The sequence below is a fragment of the Anolis carolinensis genome, unplaced genomic scaffold, assembly GCF_035594765.1.
Source record: "Anolis carolinensis isolate JA03-04 unplaced genomic scaffold, rAnoCar3.1.pri scaffold_9, whole genome shotgun sequence".
NCBI classification, from domain to species: domain Eukaryota; kingdom Metazoa; phylum Chordata; class Lepidosauria; order Squamata; family Dactyloidae; genus Anolis; species Anolis carolinensis.
Genome location: NW_026943820.1, coordinates 4,098,626 through 4,116,675, shown reverse-complemented (window position 1 = coordinate 4,116,675; position 18,050 = coordinate 4,098,626). Strand labels below are relative to the sequence as shown.

The 18,050-nt window shown below is 43.9% G+C and overlaps 1 protein-coding gene across 8 annotated transcripts in view; it reads left to right on the top strand.

Annotated features, from left to right (window-relative positions):
• ankrd11 (ankyrin repeat domain containing 11) overlaps nucleotides 1-18,050 on the top strand; it is a 142,237-nt gene that overhangs the window by 96,971 nt on the left and 27,216 nt on the right. For all 8 annotated transcript variants that reach the window (XM_008120648.3, XM_003227439.4, XM_008120645.3 and 5 more), the window contains one exon: nucleotides 5,375-5,513. In XM_008120648.3, the coding sequence (XP_008118855.2) occupies nucleotides 5,375-5,513 (139 nt within the window). The remainder of the gene's footprint in view (nucleotides 1-5,374; nucleotides 5,514-18,050) is intronic.

The window sequence follows — 18,050 nt, the reverse complement described above, 5'->3', positions numbered from 1 at the left end:
TTGGCAGACGCCCTCAGCAGGATGACGACTTCCTCCCACGAGTGGATGCTCGACCCCGAGACTCTTCTTTCTCTTTTTCTCAAATGGGGCTTCCCCACTCTAGACCTTTTCGCTTCTCCCGAGAACGCTCAGCTGCCCCGATACGGGGCAAGACTCCCCCCGTCCTCCTCTCCAGGCTGCCTGGGAGACGCCTTTCTTCTGGACTGGTCGGCGGAACCGATCTATCTCTTTCCGCCCTTTCCTCTGATACCGAAGGTCCTGCAGAAACTCCGGTCGGTACCTACGTCGGCGATCCTGATAGCTCCAGCCTGGCCTCGTCAATCTTGGTTCCCGGCTCTTCTTCATCTCTCCAAGGCGACCTTCCTCACTCTACCTCTTCTACCACACCTCTTATCCAGGGAGAACGGCCAGATCCTCCACCCGGATCTCCCCTCTCTACATCTCACTGCTTGGAGAATTCTCGCCTGACCTCCCTCCCGCAAAACCTACAGGAGGTCCTCCGCGCAGCTCACAAACCGGCTACAACCAGGGCCTACACTTATAAAGTCTCTCGCTTTCGCTCCTTTCTTCGCTCCCGAGGAATTACTGTTTTCCCAACCTCGGTACCGATCGTGCTGGACTTCCTTATGTCTCTGGCAGACCAAAAACTTTCTCTTGCCTCTATGAAATCTTACCTGGCCGCTCTATCCTGGTGTTTTCAACAACATGGTAGACCATCTCTATTCTCCGACCACCTTGTCAAGACCTTCTTGAAAGGATACAACAACATCTGCCCACCGACTCAACCTCCTACCCCAGGGTGGAACCTCGAGCTTGTACTTTCCCAGCTTACTGCCTCTCCCTTTGAACCGCTGGCTTCGACCGACCTACGTCTCCTTTCTTGGAAAGTTGCCTTCTTGGTGGCCATAACCTCAGCGCGCAGACCCTCGGAGCTGGCGGCCCTTCGGGTCGATGAACCCTACCTCCGCTTTCATCACGACCGCGCCGTTCTCCGTCCGGACATCACCTTCCTTCCCAAGGTGGTCTCTGCTTTTCACCTTAACCAGGACATTGTCCTTCCCGCTTTCTTCCCAGACCCCTCGTCTCCCCTTGAGCGGAGACTGCACCTCCTTGATGTGCGTAGAGCACTTCTGTTCTACCGGGACCGTACTAAGGACATTCGAAAGACCCCAAAACTTTTTGTGGCCCATGCCCCAGATAAACTGGGCAATCCTATTTCTTCTCAAAGACTCTCACACTGGATTGCTCAGGCCATTGAACTGGCCTATGAACTAGCCAAAAGACCTCCTCCCCCGTCGGTTCGCCCGCGTTCGACGAGAGGTCTCTCCACGTCGACTGCCTTCCTAAGGGGCATTTCCCTGGACTCCATCTGCAAGGCAGCGATCTGGTCTAACCCCCTTACATTTGTGTCTCACTACAGGTTAGACCAAAAAACTTTGAAGGATGCCGCCTTTGCTAGGGCGGTTTTATCCTCATGCTTGTCCTAACCTTCTGCATTTATGACTTCTATGTGGGTGCTTTTTTCTCATGCGACCCTCTTCTTGTTTTCTCCTGTTTGGTACATGTTTGCACTATTCTCCTGATGATCTGTGCCTTATTGCTACTGCCTTTCCCCTCAGGGAAATGATGTTCTCCTGTTTTTTTCACATGTGCTCTTAAAGGGTTATATCATGCCTGACCGAACTGCTTTCGGTGTTTGGCGTGTGTTTGATGCAATACCTTAATGGGTCCTTGGACCAGGTTTTCTTTGATGTTTTCATGTTTAATAAACATATGTTTGGACAGTTTTCTCGTTGTCAGGGTTTGCTTAGCCCGCCTCCGAGACCTAAGCTTGCTAGTCTCCATTAGTGTGCATTCACAGAGTACACGAAGAAAAAGGACAGGTTGCTTACCTGTAACCATGTTTCTTCGAGTGTACTCTGTGAATTCACACAAGCCCGCCCTTCCTTCCCCTCTGGCAAACCCTCTTCCTTTCTCGTTGCCTTTGCGGCGTAGGAACTGGGGAGGAGACGCCGAGGGCTGCCTTATATGCCCTCCGGGGACGGAGGGGCGTGGCTACCGCCAAAATTTAAACTTCAGCTTGGGAAGAGTTTCCGTTGGGACCTGCGCAGGCGCAGCCTCTCCATTAGTGTGAATTCACAGAGTACACTCGAAGAAACATGGTTACAGGTAAGCAACCTGTCCTTATTCTTCCATGTTATTTCTGCCTCTGGTGCTAAATGTCCATGCCCTGAAACACATTGAAACACATTGAGTTGTATTCAAACCTTTGAACCTCTTTTGCAAAGGTGTATTTCTTGGTGTTTTCCTGTAGGACAGTTGAACCAATAGGAAAACACAGGGGCCCACTGAAAGCAAACCCTTGAAAGAATCTTCCACGCAGAGCTCATGCAACAGACGAAACGAGAAAGAGGAAGAAAGGTTGCACACGCAAAGTGATGCCATGGTCTTATGACTATGCTGGTGCTCTGAACCATGTGCCACCCTCTTATGAGTGAGGCAACTGGTATTTCTATGGGATTTATCCCCACTTCCACACCCAATAAGGAATTTTTTGTTCTGCGGAAGCTGCATGAGTTTCCCTTTTCCAAGAGTAGATTTACATGCAGCAGAATAATTACTTTTCTATCTACATTCCTGGCAAGGAGGGGATTAGGTTGGCTAATGTGTTAATAACACCACTGGACGTGTTTACTGAAAAGGAAATCTAAACTGCAGCCCTTTTGGTTTGGCAAGATGAGTAAGCAAGTAAGCAAGCCGACCAAGAGCAAAAACTTACTTACTTAGCCGATCCTTCGTTGTCTGAGTATGATTGCCCTCTAAGTGTAGTGTCTTGGTGGTGGACACGTAGGTGACTGTAGAGCATATTCTTAACCCGCATGTTCTTCCACAGTGAGGACATCGTTTTCCAGATGGAAGGTGGTCCCAGTCAGGGTTGGCTTGATGCATCTTCCTCTTGGCACGTTTATCCCTTTCACCCTCCATTCGTGCCTCTTCAAATTCCACAGCACTGCTGGTCATAGCTGACCTCCAGCTAGAGCACTCAAGCGCCAGGGCCTCCCAGTTCTCTCTTGGTGTCTATGCCACAGTTTTTAAGGTTAGTTTTAAGGCCATATTTAAATCTCTTTTCCTGTCCATCAACATTCCGTTTTCCATTCTTGAGTTGGGAGTATAGTAACTGGTTTGGGAGATAGTGATCGGGCATTCAGACTATGAGGCCAGTCCAGCGGAGTTGATGGCATAGGAGCATCGCTTCAGTGCTGGTGGTCTTTGCTTCTTCCAGCACGCTAAGATTTGCCCACCTGTCTTCCCAAGAGATTTGCAGGATCTTTTGGAGGCAACACTGATGGAATCGTTCCAGGAGTTGAGTGTGACATCTATAGACAGTCCATGTTTCGCAAACGTATAACAGGGTTGAGAGGACAATAGCTTTATAAACAAGCGCCTTGGTACCCCTATGGATGTCCCGATCCTCAAACACACTCTCCTTCATTCAGAAAAATACTGCACTCGCAGAGCCCAGGCAGTGTTGTATTTCAGTGTCAATATTAACTTTTGTGGAGAGGTGGCTGCCAAGTTAGCAGTGATGGTCAACATTTTCTAACTTTTCACCATTAAGCTGTATTCCTAGCATTGCAGAGGGATTAGCTGGTGACTGCTGGAAGAACAGTTAGGTTTTATCGATGTAGAATAAGAGGCCAAGCTTCTCGTATGCTTCTGCAAAGCTATTTAGAATAGCTTGTAGGTCTTCTTCTGAATGCGCATAGACTAAATTATCATCGGCATTTTGGAGTTCTCTTAACATACGTTGTTGTGACCTTGGTTTTGGATTTCAGTCTGCAGATGTTAAATAACTTGCCATCTTTTCCGATAGATGATTTCCACTCCGGTGGGAAGCTTCTGTTCTTTCCCCTTTTTAAAAAAGGATGGTGATGGTGGCATCCTTGAAGTCTGCTGGGATTTTCTTGGTCATCCACACTTTTTCAATGAGCTGGTGGAGTTGTTGTGTCAGCTCAGGTCCACCGTCTTTAAAGTGCTCTTTCCAATATAGTGCACTTGATTTTTTTTTTGTCCTTCAGAAGTTTGGTTCCATCTAATGAGCATAGAGGGTGTTTCCCATGATTTCTTGGTCCATAAATGACCGTAGATGTCCTGGAGGTGCACAGGTTGTCTGTGGTGTCCCTGGCTGATCAGACCTGTGGTTAGCAAGAAAAGCCCACACCATGCAAAATATGAGGTTCTGGCAGAGAGGCACTTTACAATAAGTGAAGTACTTTGATTGATGGTCATATTTTTTTGGGATGCTTCGTGATTTTCTTAAACCTTGGTGTCTAGAAGGCACACAGAGCTGGTGGAAAGGTACAGACAGTCACTACACAATCTTGGCTCCTTTTACAAGATGTGTGGTGCCGCTTAAATTCAAAGCATTCACAGTGTGTCTCATGAAGAAGTGTATTCCTCCTGTGTTTGTGTCAGAGGTTTTCCATAAAGGGCTCCAAGTTACTGGACTCTGCCATGGAGCTGACTAAGAGCACAGTGGGTGCTTCAAGCAGATGGGGTTTTGGAGATGATCTCCTTCTTCTCTGAGGCCTTCCAAAATAGCAGCCCCCTTCTTCTCTGCACCCAGTTGTAGATGGGTTTTGCTGTTCTTGTTTACTGGGATCCTACAGTGAGGTAGAGAATCTGAAGTATCCAAAGGCTCATTGAAGCATGGGTCCTAAAGCAGATAGTGGTTATATTCTCTCTCTCTCTCTCCCCCCCCCCCCCCCAAATGATTGTAGAGCTGGCCACTCTCCACCCTTCGATTCACAAAGATTTAATCCTGAAGAAGACAGAACATATGTCTTAGTACATTTGTTTCTTCCCTGGCTGGAGTAGTGATCCTGTAAACAACTGGGAAATTACAACAGGTTGGTCAATTGCCAGACAGACTCTTCTAACAGCTTGAGCTGGCAGTATTATGTGTCATAAGGAAAATCTTTCTGCCATTTTGGAGGAAGATATTTCACATTTATTAAATGGAAGGTGTGTTTGCTTCCTGTAAACTCCAAATACAATTTCAGAGGATAGAGCAAAAGATACAATATATGTTTAATATTTTGGGGAAAAACCTACAGTACATCCCTGTAACAAAATTCACTTATGGTTCAGACAGTCTGACTCCCATTTGCCAGCTACTTTCAAACTTTGCTCTCTGAAATTTTAGCCTGAACAATCCCTAAATCAGAAAAGTCTTAGAGCTGCCATTTTGATTTCTAGGAGTGTGCCAACCAGGTTATATTCCATTTAAGTATGTAGACAGTAAATTTAGCCTTGACAGTGGCAGATGTTATAACTTTTTTAAATAATCCATATTTTTCTGTCTCCTTTCTAGGATAAAGATAAAGTTTCTCTAACCAAGACTCCAAAATTGGACCGGAGTGATGGGGGCAAAGAGGTGAAGGAGCGAGCCACGAAGAGGAAGTTGCCTTTCACTGTTGGAACAAATGGAGATCAGAAAGATTCGGATACAGGTAAAGAACAGAGACATCATATGACTTAGAAGCCATTTCCTGCTTGATGGGGCTGAAGGAAAGGCCATGGCCTGAAGGAATGAATGGTTGGTTCTTGGCATTATGTTTGTGCTATGCCTTCAGGTTGTTCAGTTTCAATTTTGATTTCATTTTGCTTTTGGGCAGAGACTTTCACTTTCCACATTTTTATGGTGGTTCTAATTATTTTATTATTGCCTGTTTTCATCAGCTGTTTCATGCTTCTTTGTAGAGTTATGTTCATTCTTCTGTTGTGTGATATGCCCTTAGAATATTTATATTGAAGGGCAGCATTGATTTTGGAACAAAATCATCGTAAGGTCAGCCTAAGGTTTTTGGTGCCATCAATATCATTTGTTGTTTAACTAACTGTATATGAAGAGTGACCTATTAGCAAGTGAAGCATTCTGTCTGCTAACTTTAGATTTCTTCTCTCCATTCTCTTTGCATTGCTTTTGGACTGAATGGGCAGTGTTATAGGGTTGGTATGTTATAGTGCTGGTGTTCTATACATTTATGTTCTATACATTCAACTCTTTGGACCTTTTAATGCAGGCTTCTGAGTTTTCAAGATTCATTTGTTTATTTGTTTATGTAGAATATTTGAACCCCATGCAGACTCAAGGCAGCTTACAACATAAAAAACATACAAATTCCAACAGTTCAAATGTGTAAACAACAATGAAAACATGGTAAAAATATACATCAATTAAAACAATAAAATTATAATCCTTCACTATTGCTTCTATTCTTCTCTGTCTTGTCTCATTGCCTAAAGTAGGGATAATGCTTTCTGTATATTTTGGGTCAGTTATTGTGGATTATAGGAGCTGTGGTATAATGTACTTGGAGGATACTGGACTGCCTGCCTCAGGTGTAACATCTTCTGAAATGAGATAGATGCCTTTCAGAAAGGTATAGCTGAATTTCTCAACATACCAATGGGCGCTGTTCCAAAAAGCAACCGTTGGTTGCTGTTTACATTTGATATGCAACTGGTCATTGTGTTTCAGAGATATCCACTCAGTGGTTGTTGAACATTCAGTGCAGCTGCAAAGGTGATAATTGTTTGTTTTGTGGCTGGAAGTTTACACGAGGAGGAAAGTAGTCCACATTTTGCTTTTGGTACATTTTGTTGTGATGCCGGTCAGAAGTTTGGCTTCTGCAAGTCTTTTTTCCCCCTGATTGATACTTAGGGTTATTAACAAAGTAAGGTGATTGAGAATGAAATTACTGATTAACAGCATTTTCCTCTTTAGTTTGGTACAATGCAGCTGCCTTTGTTTGGACTCCTTGTACTCAAAGTTACGAGGATAGTTACCATACTATCCTCTGCCTTTTCTTGATGTTGGGGCCATGGAATCTCTTAAAGACTCCCAGGAAAGACACCCACTACTGGCAGTGCATTTGGACCAAATGTTAGTGTTTGAGGCAGCTTGGAAGTGAACTTTTTCTGTTATCTGTCAGTTTGCTGAACAATTAACCTTTACAGCCATAAAAACGGGGTTAGCTGTTCCGTTCTTTGATCACAGAGCATTACCTTTGCCACCTTTCCCTTTGCCCTCATGTCTAGAGTGTACTTACATAAGCACTGTGAAAAGCATGGAGGGTGGAAATATCCATGAAGCGTGTGTTTTTGTGGATGATCAGATGTTACGGCCATATCTTTTTCCCTCCCTGAGAAGCCACAGTTGTCCCTGGCTCCATTGATCGTAGCCGCCAGAGGAGTTAAGCCTGTCCCACAGCTGGCAAGTAAAGATTGTTCCCATAATGCATTGCACATTGTTGGGGCGTCTTATGGAGTTCTTCGTCTCCGAGGAGCACTCATTCCCATCCCCAGTGTAAAAACACACTTCTAAATATATCAGAAGTGGGAACTGGAATGTCTCACTTGATGTCAATTGGTTCTTTCTCTCCATAATAATAGATGCTCTGGATAAACCCATGGTGTAGTAGTATGTGGTGTGTTCTGGAAGACAGGAATGCAGGCATATATAGCTTTAAACTCTCTTATTTATTTGAGTAATGCACTATGAAATCTAATGTGCACCTCAATTTTCAAAACCCTGTAACCAAAAAAGTATTTGCTGCCAAATGAAATGCACAGTGGCAAGTGTACTCTTTGTAATTTGGCCAAAAAATGTGCGCATTACAGTTGCTGCCTGCTTGGAATTCCTTCTTTTAAAAAATGGGTTAGAACAGTGGTTCTCAGCCTCTGGTCCCCAGATGTTTTTGGCCTACATCTCCCAGAAATCCCAGCCAGTTTACCAGCTGTAAGGATTTCTGGGAGTTGAAGGACAAAAACATCTGGGGACCCCAGGTTGAGAATCATTGGATTAGAACATCAAAGCTTATAGCAATGGAAAAGAAAATCTTGAGGTGCATCTATGCTGTTGAGTGAATCCACTTTAATTGCCTTGGCTCAATTCTATGGAGTCATGGGGGCTGTAGTTTTACAAGGTCTTGAGCTTTCTCTGCCAAAGAATGCTAGTGTCCCCCCAAACTACCAAACCCAGGACTGCATGGCAATTAAATTGGAGATGACATCCAGGTACTCCTGAAGCAGCTTCTGCTTTTGCCTTGCCCATCATCATCATGATCGGTTATCACTCGCATCCGAGTATGATTGCCTTCCAAGTGTAGGGTCTTGGTAGTGGATCCATAGGTGACTGTAGAGATCTATTTTTGTACTTGATGCATAGAATTTCTAAGCTGGTTCCCTGCCTGGGTCTCTTTAGCACGTCACCTGAGTTGTTTGGGGCATTTGTGACAGCATGGAGAGGAAGCAGCATAAATTGCAAAACCCTGACTAACACACAGGCACTGTTAATGCCCACATGGTACCATTCCTTTGCCCAAAACGTGCTAGAGACATTGGCCTCATCCTCCTTCCCCGCCCCGTTTAGTACAGATCTGTTCTGCACATAATTATGCCTGCTGCTTCCAAAGAGAGAATGGAACAAGGAAGCGGAGGCCAAGAACATATTTTAGAAATTCTCTCTCCCTGTTGGAGCCTGGGGCAGATCTTTGGTGCTTTGTTGAGACAAGGGCTTGGAGCTCTTCCAGGTGGAGCCCTTCCTCCTCCTCCTCCTCCTCCTCCTCCTCCTCCTCCTCTGTAAATCTGGTAATGAGGGGGGCATAGGGGTAGCAGGAGAGAAGCAACCACTGTGGGAGGATTTTTAAGCAAACCAAATGGTGGTGGAGGAGGAACTGCCATTGGTCAGCAAGGGAAGTGTCTCTTCTCTTGGCCGCCTCTCCCGCCTGGTTTTCCTGAGCTCTGTGGCTGAGTCATGCAATGGACCGAAGGGTGCCAGGCTCCTCCTCCCGGAGCCAGACTTACTTCTGCTCCTCCTCGCTCTGCTGCTGTGTCATGTGGCTGACTTGTTTTTCTGCTCTCTTTCTTTTTGCTTGCAAAGGCTTGACAGCCTCCCTAAACCCAAGCTCCTTCCAGCCTTCCCTGACAATGAGGGTGCCCTTCAGCTGAGAAGTTTGGCTGCTGCTTTCCGAAGCTCACCTATCTCTTTGGGAAAGAAGAGCAATGAGGAGAACTTGCCCTCCAAATAAAAAAGGTTCATAAAAGTGGGCTTTTGCGCCACATACATACAGCTACGTAGATAGGAATAGTACCTGAACAAGAACTGGCAAGTTTCATGTTGCAAAAGTGAAAAAATATCTGCCTAACTCTCCTGCATATGGTTCATATTCAAATCTGTCTGTCTGTCTGCCAGGTTTCCCTCCTAAACTGAGACTCAGGGGCTGCTTACAAAAAATAAAAGCAAAAGCCTAGCAAAAACATATAGATTAAAAACATATAGGTGGAGTTTTTAAAATAAAATAAAAACAATGTAAATTATGTCCATTAAGAAGGCAAAAAATATTTACAACAGCAAGTAGTTAAAAACCTTTCCCTTATAACCAATCAGCCTCTTGAGTCATGAGTGTTCACCCAACTAAGGAAAAGCAGCAAAGAGAAAACACTGTCTTCTCAGAGCCCTTCCACACAGCCATGTAACTCTGAATATCAAGGCAGATAATCCACAATATCTGCTTTGAACTGGGTTATCTGAACCCACACTGCCATATAATCCAGTTCAATTTGTATTTTATACAGCTGTATGGAAGGGGCATCAGAGAAGGGGGTTCCAAAATCTAGGGGAAGTCACCAAGAACGCCCTGTGTCCCACCAGATCTATCCATGACTCTGAGCATAGTTGTTTGTATTGTGCACTGAAGCAGATGTTTTCTTGTAATGGAAACTATAACTATTGCCAGTGAGTAGCCTAGCTGAAGCTCATTGGCCAAGCTAGCATTGTTGCCTTTCAAAGACAGTGCATACAGAGCATAATAAAGTAATCCAAAGGGGATGTTACTAAGACACGTGTCATTATGGATGGATCAAACATCCCCAGGAATGGGGCAGCTGACACACTAGCCTCATCCACACAAATGCAGACTTGGTAGGCATCCCAGAAGCCTCTCTGATCCGGGCTCTGGTTGGAATCTTTTTGTGATCTCATGGCAGGCAAAATGATGCCAGTGTGTTCTAACCTTGGCAGCTGCAGGCGGAAATGATAATGTCTAACTTCTTTGGAGAATGTGGGGCTATCTCATTGCATTCTTTTCATTCCTTCTGAGAACAGTGAGAGCTGGTTGAGGGGAGGAGAGTGAGAAATAGTAAGGCAGATGGTGCTTACTTCCTGTTGTATTTCCTGGGTGATTAGAGGAAGCACTGCTTTGGAGGTCCCTTTGCCAGAAAAGAGGGGCAGGTCAGTTCTCCAGGGCCAAAGAGTGCCCAAAAGTCCAAGAAGAAAGGGTTTTACCTACCAGAACATTGCGGGAATATATATATTCCTTACCATGGTGTCTGTTTTGTTTAGCAAATTGTAAGCAGAGGTTAAATAAAGACTTGTTTCACAAAACCTAGTTAGGTTTAGGTCACTCTGAAGTGGCATTGTGTCTTGGTTTTTGGGTTTTCCTTTTGGGCATTGTGCTCGGAATTCAGAATGTTTTTATCGATCTATTATGCTATTTATGGAACCTATCATCTAGTGTTTTAATGATTACTATGTTAGTGTGAATTTTAATGGTTTGCTTTGAATTCTATAAAGTTATTATTATTATTATTATTATTATTATTATTATTATTATATGTGTTGCAATATTTAGGTTTCTTCACAATTCTATGCATAGATGGACCTGTCAGCCTTTTATTTTGATAGCTGTGTCCGGTATCCCATGAATGATCAGTTAGTTAAGGTCCAGATTCAACATTGCTGCTTTTAGTCATTTATCTTCTGGTTTTGAGAGGGAAAGGAAGATGGTGCAATCAGTCTCCTGTAAGTTATTTTTCTAAGAACTCCAAAAAAACCTGACAAGGTTCTGCTTCTTGCCTCTTTCAGGAAAAAGTATTCAGATATTAACTGGCTTGAGTGCCTTCTTTGAAATGTTATGAGAAGGCTGAGGGTCAGTCAGGCTTGGCTATCTTTGGAGCTGGGAGGAATGCAGCAGTTGTTTATCAGCACAGCCCAAGCTTTCACAGTTGGTTATGGTAGGAAGGAAGGGAGAATCCCACGTTCGTTCGATGGAAACTGTGGAGGAAAATCTTCGGAATAAGGCAGAACGCAATTTAGGCACAGTGTGTGATAATCTGAAAACTGCTGCCCTGAGATCCATCAGGGGAAGATTGATCATTAACCTGCCTTTTTGCCTGTCATTCTAGCAGCTGCACATTTTGCCCTGTCATTAAGCGCCTGTCTTTTACGCTGCCTGGGTTGTGCAATGCTCAGGCACACACACAGAAGCACACACACCCCATTTCACTGTGAGCCTATATTCTGCCATTCCTCTTTGAGGCAGAAGCCAGAGAGTGGTTGACGTTTCCATATTCAAGCTGAGAGTATGTCAGAGATGCACAATCCTTGATTTGTGGAGGGAAGAGAGGGCATACTGGTAACAATTGCCTGCCAAGTATGTAGTCAGGAATCAGAATGCTTGGGGGAGCTGCCATGTAGAAGTACCAAATCCCTTCATTTAAAAAAATAAAATATTGTAGCAGGTGAGATGGTTCTCTCTGATATTGTGGCCTCTACTTTGATTCCTCTGAATTCCTTCCTGAAAGTGTTTCAGCCAGAGTTTGCAATCCGAGTGAGAACAGAGTTGCTTCAATTGCGTGGCCAAGGACATCTTCTGGTGAAGTTTGTCCCCTTTGTTGGTTGTTGTTATTTGCCATTAAAGTGGTTTCAAACTGTGGTGGGCCTACCAAAGAGAGACCTTCAGGTCACCCTATCCCTCTGTATTGCAGACTCAGGGCAATGTGGCTTGGTAAAAATTATTCTGTCTGCAATGTGGTCCTATGACAAGTTCTTTTTAGCAGGGAGTCATATCATCCTGTGATATGGCCAACATAGGATAGCTTCAGCAAGTAGACTTTATTTGTTTGGGGAACCATTTATTTGACTTTTGGGCTGCTCACAGTAGCCATAGACCTGCCCTCCAGAACCACACTCCAAAGGGGAAGTCCATTCTCTCCTTCTCAACCTTCGGTGAGATTTCTGAAGACCAAAACTTTGTGAAAGTCTGTGGAGACTTTCAGGAGTTACATCAATACATTGTTTTGGTTGTGGCGGTGGCTATCACAGTACTTATATCCTGCCCTTTATCATGACATCTCAGGAAAAGATACAGATCAAATTAGTTTAACTAGTTTAAAATGTTATAAGCAATGTAAAACGATTAAAGCAGTATGACATTCTGAGTCTGGAAATACATTTCAGTTGCTTCAATGCCACTATCAAGATCTTTTGGTTGCTAGGATTTTTGTCACACACTCACGCAGTAAATTGCATGGGAAATAGCTGAAGATCTTCAAGTGAAGCCAAGAGTGTTCTGGTTTCAATCTACTCTTCCTCACTAAAGCAGCCGCTGCTCCCCTTCCCCACAGCCTCACTAACATCAGTTCAGAGCTGCCTGAGCTCAGATCTAGCAAAGTGGTAGCCTTGCATCTAAACATAACTTTGTCTGAAAGACCTACCTTTCCCTGTTCACCTGAACCCTGCCTTGGTGGCATAGAAAAGGGTCAGTCTACCTTGGATTGCTAAAACTGTATTTCAGACTAAATTAGTAGGTTTCTGCTGGTTGGTGAATCAGATGAACTCCCAGCTCTTCTGCCTCCTCCCCCCCCCCCCCCCCCCGGTTTCCCACTTCCAAATATGAACATTGCTGGGTTGCTTAAACGCGGTGGCTGTATGTATGTTCGACCCGCTTCCATGGGAACAGGCCTCTGAATCACCGGCTGCCGGATTGGCTGCAGGATCCGTGAGAAGAAGCGAGTCGCTGGCTGCGCTGAGAAATGCCTCTGTGGATGAAACTGCCACTTGTCTGGGTTTTCCGTCGCTGGCTCCAGCGCCATCCGCGCAGCTGTGGGTTCCAATGGGCCCTTTTGCATGGGTCTTTTCTTCATTTAGTGTCAGGGAGGGAGGAAGGAAGGAAGGAAGGGGGGGAAAGCCAAGGGGCCGCCCTCACCTAGCAACCGTAGAGCAAATTAAATGGATATCAGGGCCGCTTTTCTCTGGAACCGCACCCTATAAATGCTAGTATAGTGTCGTCCTTAGAAACTGCAGCAGAGATTATTCTGCCATCTGTGAAATTCTGGCATTGAGGACTATTGGAGGATAGGAAAGGGTCTGCCTTCCCTTCCTGGCTGAGGAAGCTTCCTTTCTGTGAAAAGTCTTAATTTAAAAAAATAAGAAACCCATCCATATGGGGCCTCTCCTTGTTGACAGTTTCATTTTTGAATGTGCATCCTGTACCTCCCAGCCTCTCTGGCTTTATGATTGGGGCTGGGGCCTGGAAGGGTCTTCATTTCATTTCCTGATGGGCAACAGTAGGTCTAAGACAATATTTCAAATTCTTTGGCAACCAGAATAATATTTCAGAGTTTGAACGGACAGGGAACTATGTCAGGATTCTTGTGTGGCCAGGTGTTTGGCATTTTCACAGCCATGGCATCCATTCCAGACTTTCCAGTCTTTTATAGATGCATTCAGATTTGCCTTCATGTCCCCAAAGTGGTGCATTTTTGTGTATAAAGCATACCGTACAATTCAGACTATCATGGACCTAGCCGCCGCTTCTTGGCAGTAATTTCCATAATCACAGAGAAGCGTTTTTAAAACTGCCATGATCACAGGAATCATTTTTTATTATGTCCAAATGCATCCTCCCAACAATCACTGAAGAGCATCAGCCCTTCCTGTTGCTGTGGAGCTTCTAGGATTGCATAAGGGAGGAGAAAATATTGACTTTTTAGAGGGAACGTGGTTATCTAGGCTAGGAAAGGGGTGGGTGTCTTTTACAGAGATGCCTTTTGTTGACGTTTCAACTTAGTGCTTCAACTTAGATGAGCTTCCCTTCCAGTTAGGGCTGGTAAAGTATTTCAGAACAAACCCAATTTCTAGTAGTCAGTTTCAAATCTGAGGCACATGTACTTTGTTTTTCCTGAATCCGTCCCTATATATGGCTCACTCAAAGCTCTGCTGTCCATTGTATTTAGAACAAGTTGCCATTCTTCCCGTTTTCATTTAGAGAACCTTACAGCGAGCCTTACCTCTTTTCTTGTGAGTGTCTGGCCTCCTCCTCCTGTGTTTTATCTCTTTTTGCCATACATTTTGCATCTTCTATATTAACCAACAGTTCTGTTCTCCCTTCCTTCCTTTCTCTTTCTGTATTCCTTGCAGCATGCAGGGCTTCCTGCAAAAAAGCCAGGTCCCTAGCAGTGTGCTGCTGCAATTCCTCTCTGAAACTTTTTTAAAAACCGCTTTCTTCCACCCAAACTGACATTTGCTCAAGCGCCAGCGTTTTCTCTTCTGGGCTGCAGTGCCCACGGTAGGAATGAGTCACTCTCGGCACGTGAGGCTGAGAATCACAAGAAAAGCAGGGCCTGTCTTCGGCTTCCTCCCAGGGGCACCATCCGTCCTCCTGCGCCGTCTGTACAGCTCTAATTTATTCCTATTGATCTTTTTGTTTGGCTGTGGACATGGGGAGATTCTCCTGAAAATGAAGGGCCAGGAAGGGACACCTGAAGTCCCCGTAGTTCCTGTATGGTGTTTTTTGTCATATTTTGCAGTCAGTGAAAAACAGTTATCCCTTCTCCCCTCCACATTTGCGATTTTGACTTTTGCAGATTTGATTATTCACAGATTTGACTTAATGACGTGTCGGTGAAAATTGTCACATGGGTCGCTTTGGCATCAGATGTTCTTTAGCCCGAACAGGATTTCTGCTTTCAGCAAAGGAATGAAATCCATTGAACTTAGTGTATTACTCTAGATATAGGGTTGGAGGAAGGAAGTAAAGACACAGTGATATCAATGGATTGATGTGTTCATATATAGTTGGACTCTGTATTTGCGGGTTTTTTAAGTGCTGAATTCTTTGTCCTCTGTACATGTTTTATGCTAGCAGTGGTGATGGAAATGAGAGGGTTACGGGCAGATTGGGGGGAGTAACTCAGCTTAACATAATAAAGAGCATTCCAAAACCCCTAAGGGCCTGGTTGCCCCATTCCCAGAAACCTGATCCTGGGGCCTCATTGGAGTCCGTGTTTCCCCCAAACTGGGGGTTAGTGCCTTCGAGTTGGAAATGCTTTTCCAGCAGGGTATTCATGAAAGGCTCAATTCAGAATAAATCAGGATTGTTTCATCTGTGTTGCAGGAGGGGACAATGACGGTGGAATCAGCTCAGACTACTGCAGTCCCCTCAGTAGCTGCTTTCCTGTACCAAATCGATAATCTTACATAGGTGCCTTAAACACAACTGGCAGAAAATCACAATTATCTTTGCTTGGAAGGAATGTTAAGAAATATGTTTCGCATGACTTGGACCAGGAGCATTGGCAACCCTGTTTTGGTGTCTGTTTCATGCAAAGAGATGATTTTGCTGATTTTTCTTGATGGCTTAGAAATCCAGCAACCGCCAAAACGTCCTTGGCATTGTTCCTCCTGCTCTGTATCTGTTTTCTGCTTCCTTTACACGTGGAAAGTGGCCTTGGGGGCCTTGTGGATTTCTGGCTACGTCAATGTTCAGGAAAATCTTTGAAGTGACCAAAAAGCCTGGATCCTTACTGCCTTCTTTGGCAAAGGACTTTTAACTGTGAATTTTTAATGGGTTTTTGTGTTTAATTTTGTCTTAATGTTGCATATTTGTATATTTAAAATTGCATACTAATGCTTTTATGTCAAGCTGCTTTGAGTCCCCTTCAGGAGAGATAAAACGAGATATAAATAAATAAATAATGCATCTAGACTGTAAAATTAATGCAGTTTGATGCCACTTTGAATTACCATGGCTCAGTGGGATTTGTAGTTTGGTGAGGCACTTCTCTCTTTGGCAGAGAAGGCCAAAGCTCTTGTCAAATTGCAATCCCATAATTCTACAGCATTGAGCTGTTAAAGTGGTGTCAAACCACATTCTTTCTACAATGGAGATACACCGTATGTTGGCCCTGCGGCCTGTTCATGAAGATATACTCAAATGTGGCAAAATAATAATAATAATAAAAATAATGCTTTATTTATAGCCCACCCTATCTCCTCGAAGGGACTCAGGGCGTCTTATAACAAAATAAAACACAGTGGCAAACATTCAATGGCAAGGATAACATGTAACAAGTCAAAAACAAAATCAATACAAATTATAAAAAAACAACTAGGCGGGAGTGTATATAAGGTGTACGTTATAACTAAGCTATAACTTAGACACCCCCCCCCCCAAAAAAAAAGAAGGCCTGGAGCCATGCTTTCTGCAAAGGAGGGGGGGGGGATAAGCAAACCAAATAATCAAATGAGGAATTTAAATCTTGTTGTTGCCCCTGGTGTAAATATGCCATATGTCTTCAAAAAAGAGAAAAAAGAATGGGGATGGCCACTTGAATCTCCAGGTTTTACAGGGCATCTTCTCTCCTAGAAGAATAGAAATGTTTTCAGTGACTCTCTGCCTTGATTTCTGAAACCAAACTCTGGAGGATGACAGCATCTCCTCCATTGTTTCTCCTGGCTTTTCCCACCCGCTTCTCTGTCCTTCCTGTTTACATACATACTTGCTTCCAGGCCAGCGATGGGCCTTAACTGTTACAATTGGTTGACTTTGCCAAAAGAGCCATGGGCTTTTAACTCTTTGATTCCAGGCAGGACAGGGTCAGAAAGACCAAGGCTTATATTTTCAAGGGCTTTCTCATCCGATGGGGATTTGAATCAACAAGAATATTGTTTGGCTGTGGCTCTGTCTCCCCTCCCCTGCCCATTTAGATAATATTTTGTCCAGTATTCTTACTTTTCCAACTACAGTAAGGTTATCAAAAAGGGATCTAGTTTAAAAAGAAATATCCATCTATTTACAAACACAATCTCTTTTCTTCTCTAAACCATGACTATATACTGAGCATTGTAGCTTGAAGAGATAGCCAAATGGAAATTGGCTTTTGGGTTGTTTTGAATTTTCCAGGCTGTATGGCCATGTTCCAGAAGCATTGTCTCCTGATGTTTCGCCCACATTTATGGCAGGCATCCTCAGAGATTGTGAGGTATGTTAGAAACTAAGTAAGGGAGGTTTATATATCTGTGGAAGGGCCAGGGTGGGAGAAAGAACTCTTGTCTGTTGGAGGCAGTGTTGTAATTAATCACCTTGACTAGCATTTAATGGCCTTGCAGCTCAAAGACTGGCTAATTCCTGCCTAGGGGAATCCTTTGTTGGGAGGTGTGAGCTGGCCCTGATCGTTTCATATTTGGAATTCCCCTATTTTCAGGGTGTTGTTCTTTATTTATTGTCCTGATTTTAGAGTTTTTAAATACTGTAGCCAAATTTTGTTCGTTTTCATGGTTTTCTCCTTCTTTTGAAATTGTATACATGCTTGTGGATTTCAGTGGATTCTCTGTATCGTCTGACATGATAGTTGTTAGAGTGGTCGAGCATTTCTGTGTTCTCAAATAATATACTGTGCCCAGGTTGGTTCATCTTGTGCTCTGCTGTGACTGACTTCTATGGTTGAGTTAGTCTGCAGTGCCTTCCGTGTTCTTTGTTTGGTGTTTGGGTGCTTCTTTTGGTGATTCCTATGTAGACTTGTCCACAGCTGCATAGTATATGGTAGATTCCTACAGAAGTGAGAGGATCCCTCTTGTCCTTTGCTGAATGTAGCTTTTGTTTTTGTTTTTGAAGGAGACAATTGAAGAAGCCATGTGGATTACATGGCTAAAGATTTTGGGTTATGTTCCTTGGTTGTTTAAGTCATATAATTACAATAAAGAAGTCCAAACCCACAGGAACTTAGCTCATTTTTCAGTCAAAAGTTGGATTTCAAAACGGGCATAATTTTAAGTTTGCTGATTTGAAATGGCCTTGATTTAAACCAGTCTTTCCTGCAACTGTATCTGAAGGCCTTCCTTGTTTGTTTCGTGGCTTTCCTTGGTGGCTGGTTCATGTGACTGTCAGCTGAAGCCAGTCTCTTTGAGGAAGACTTTACTCATT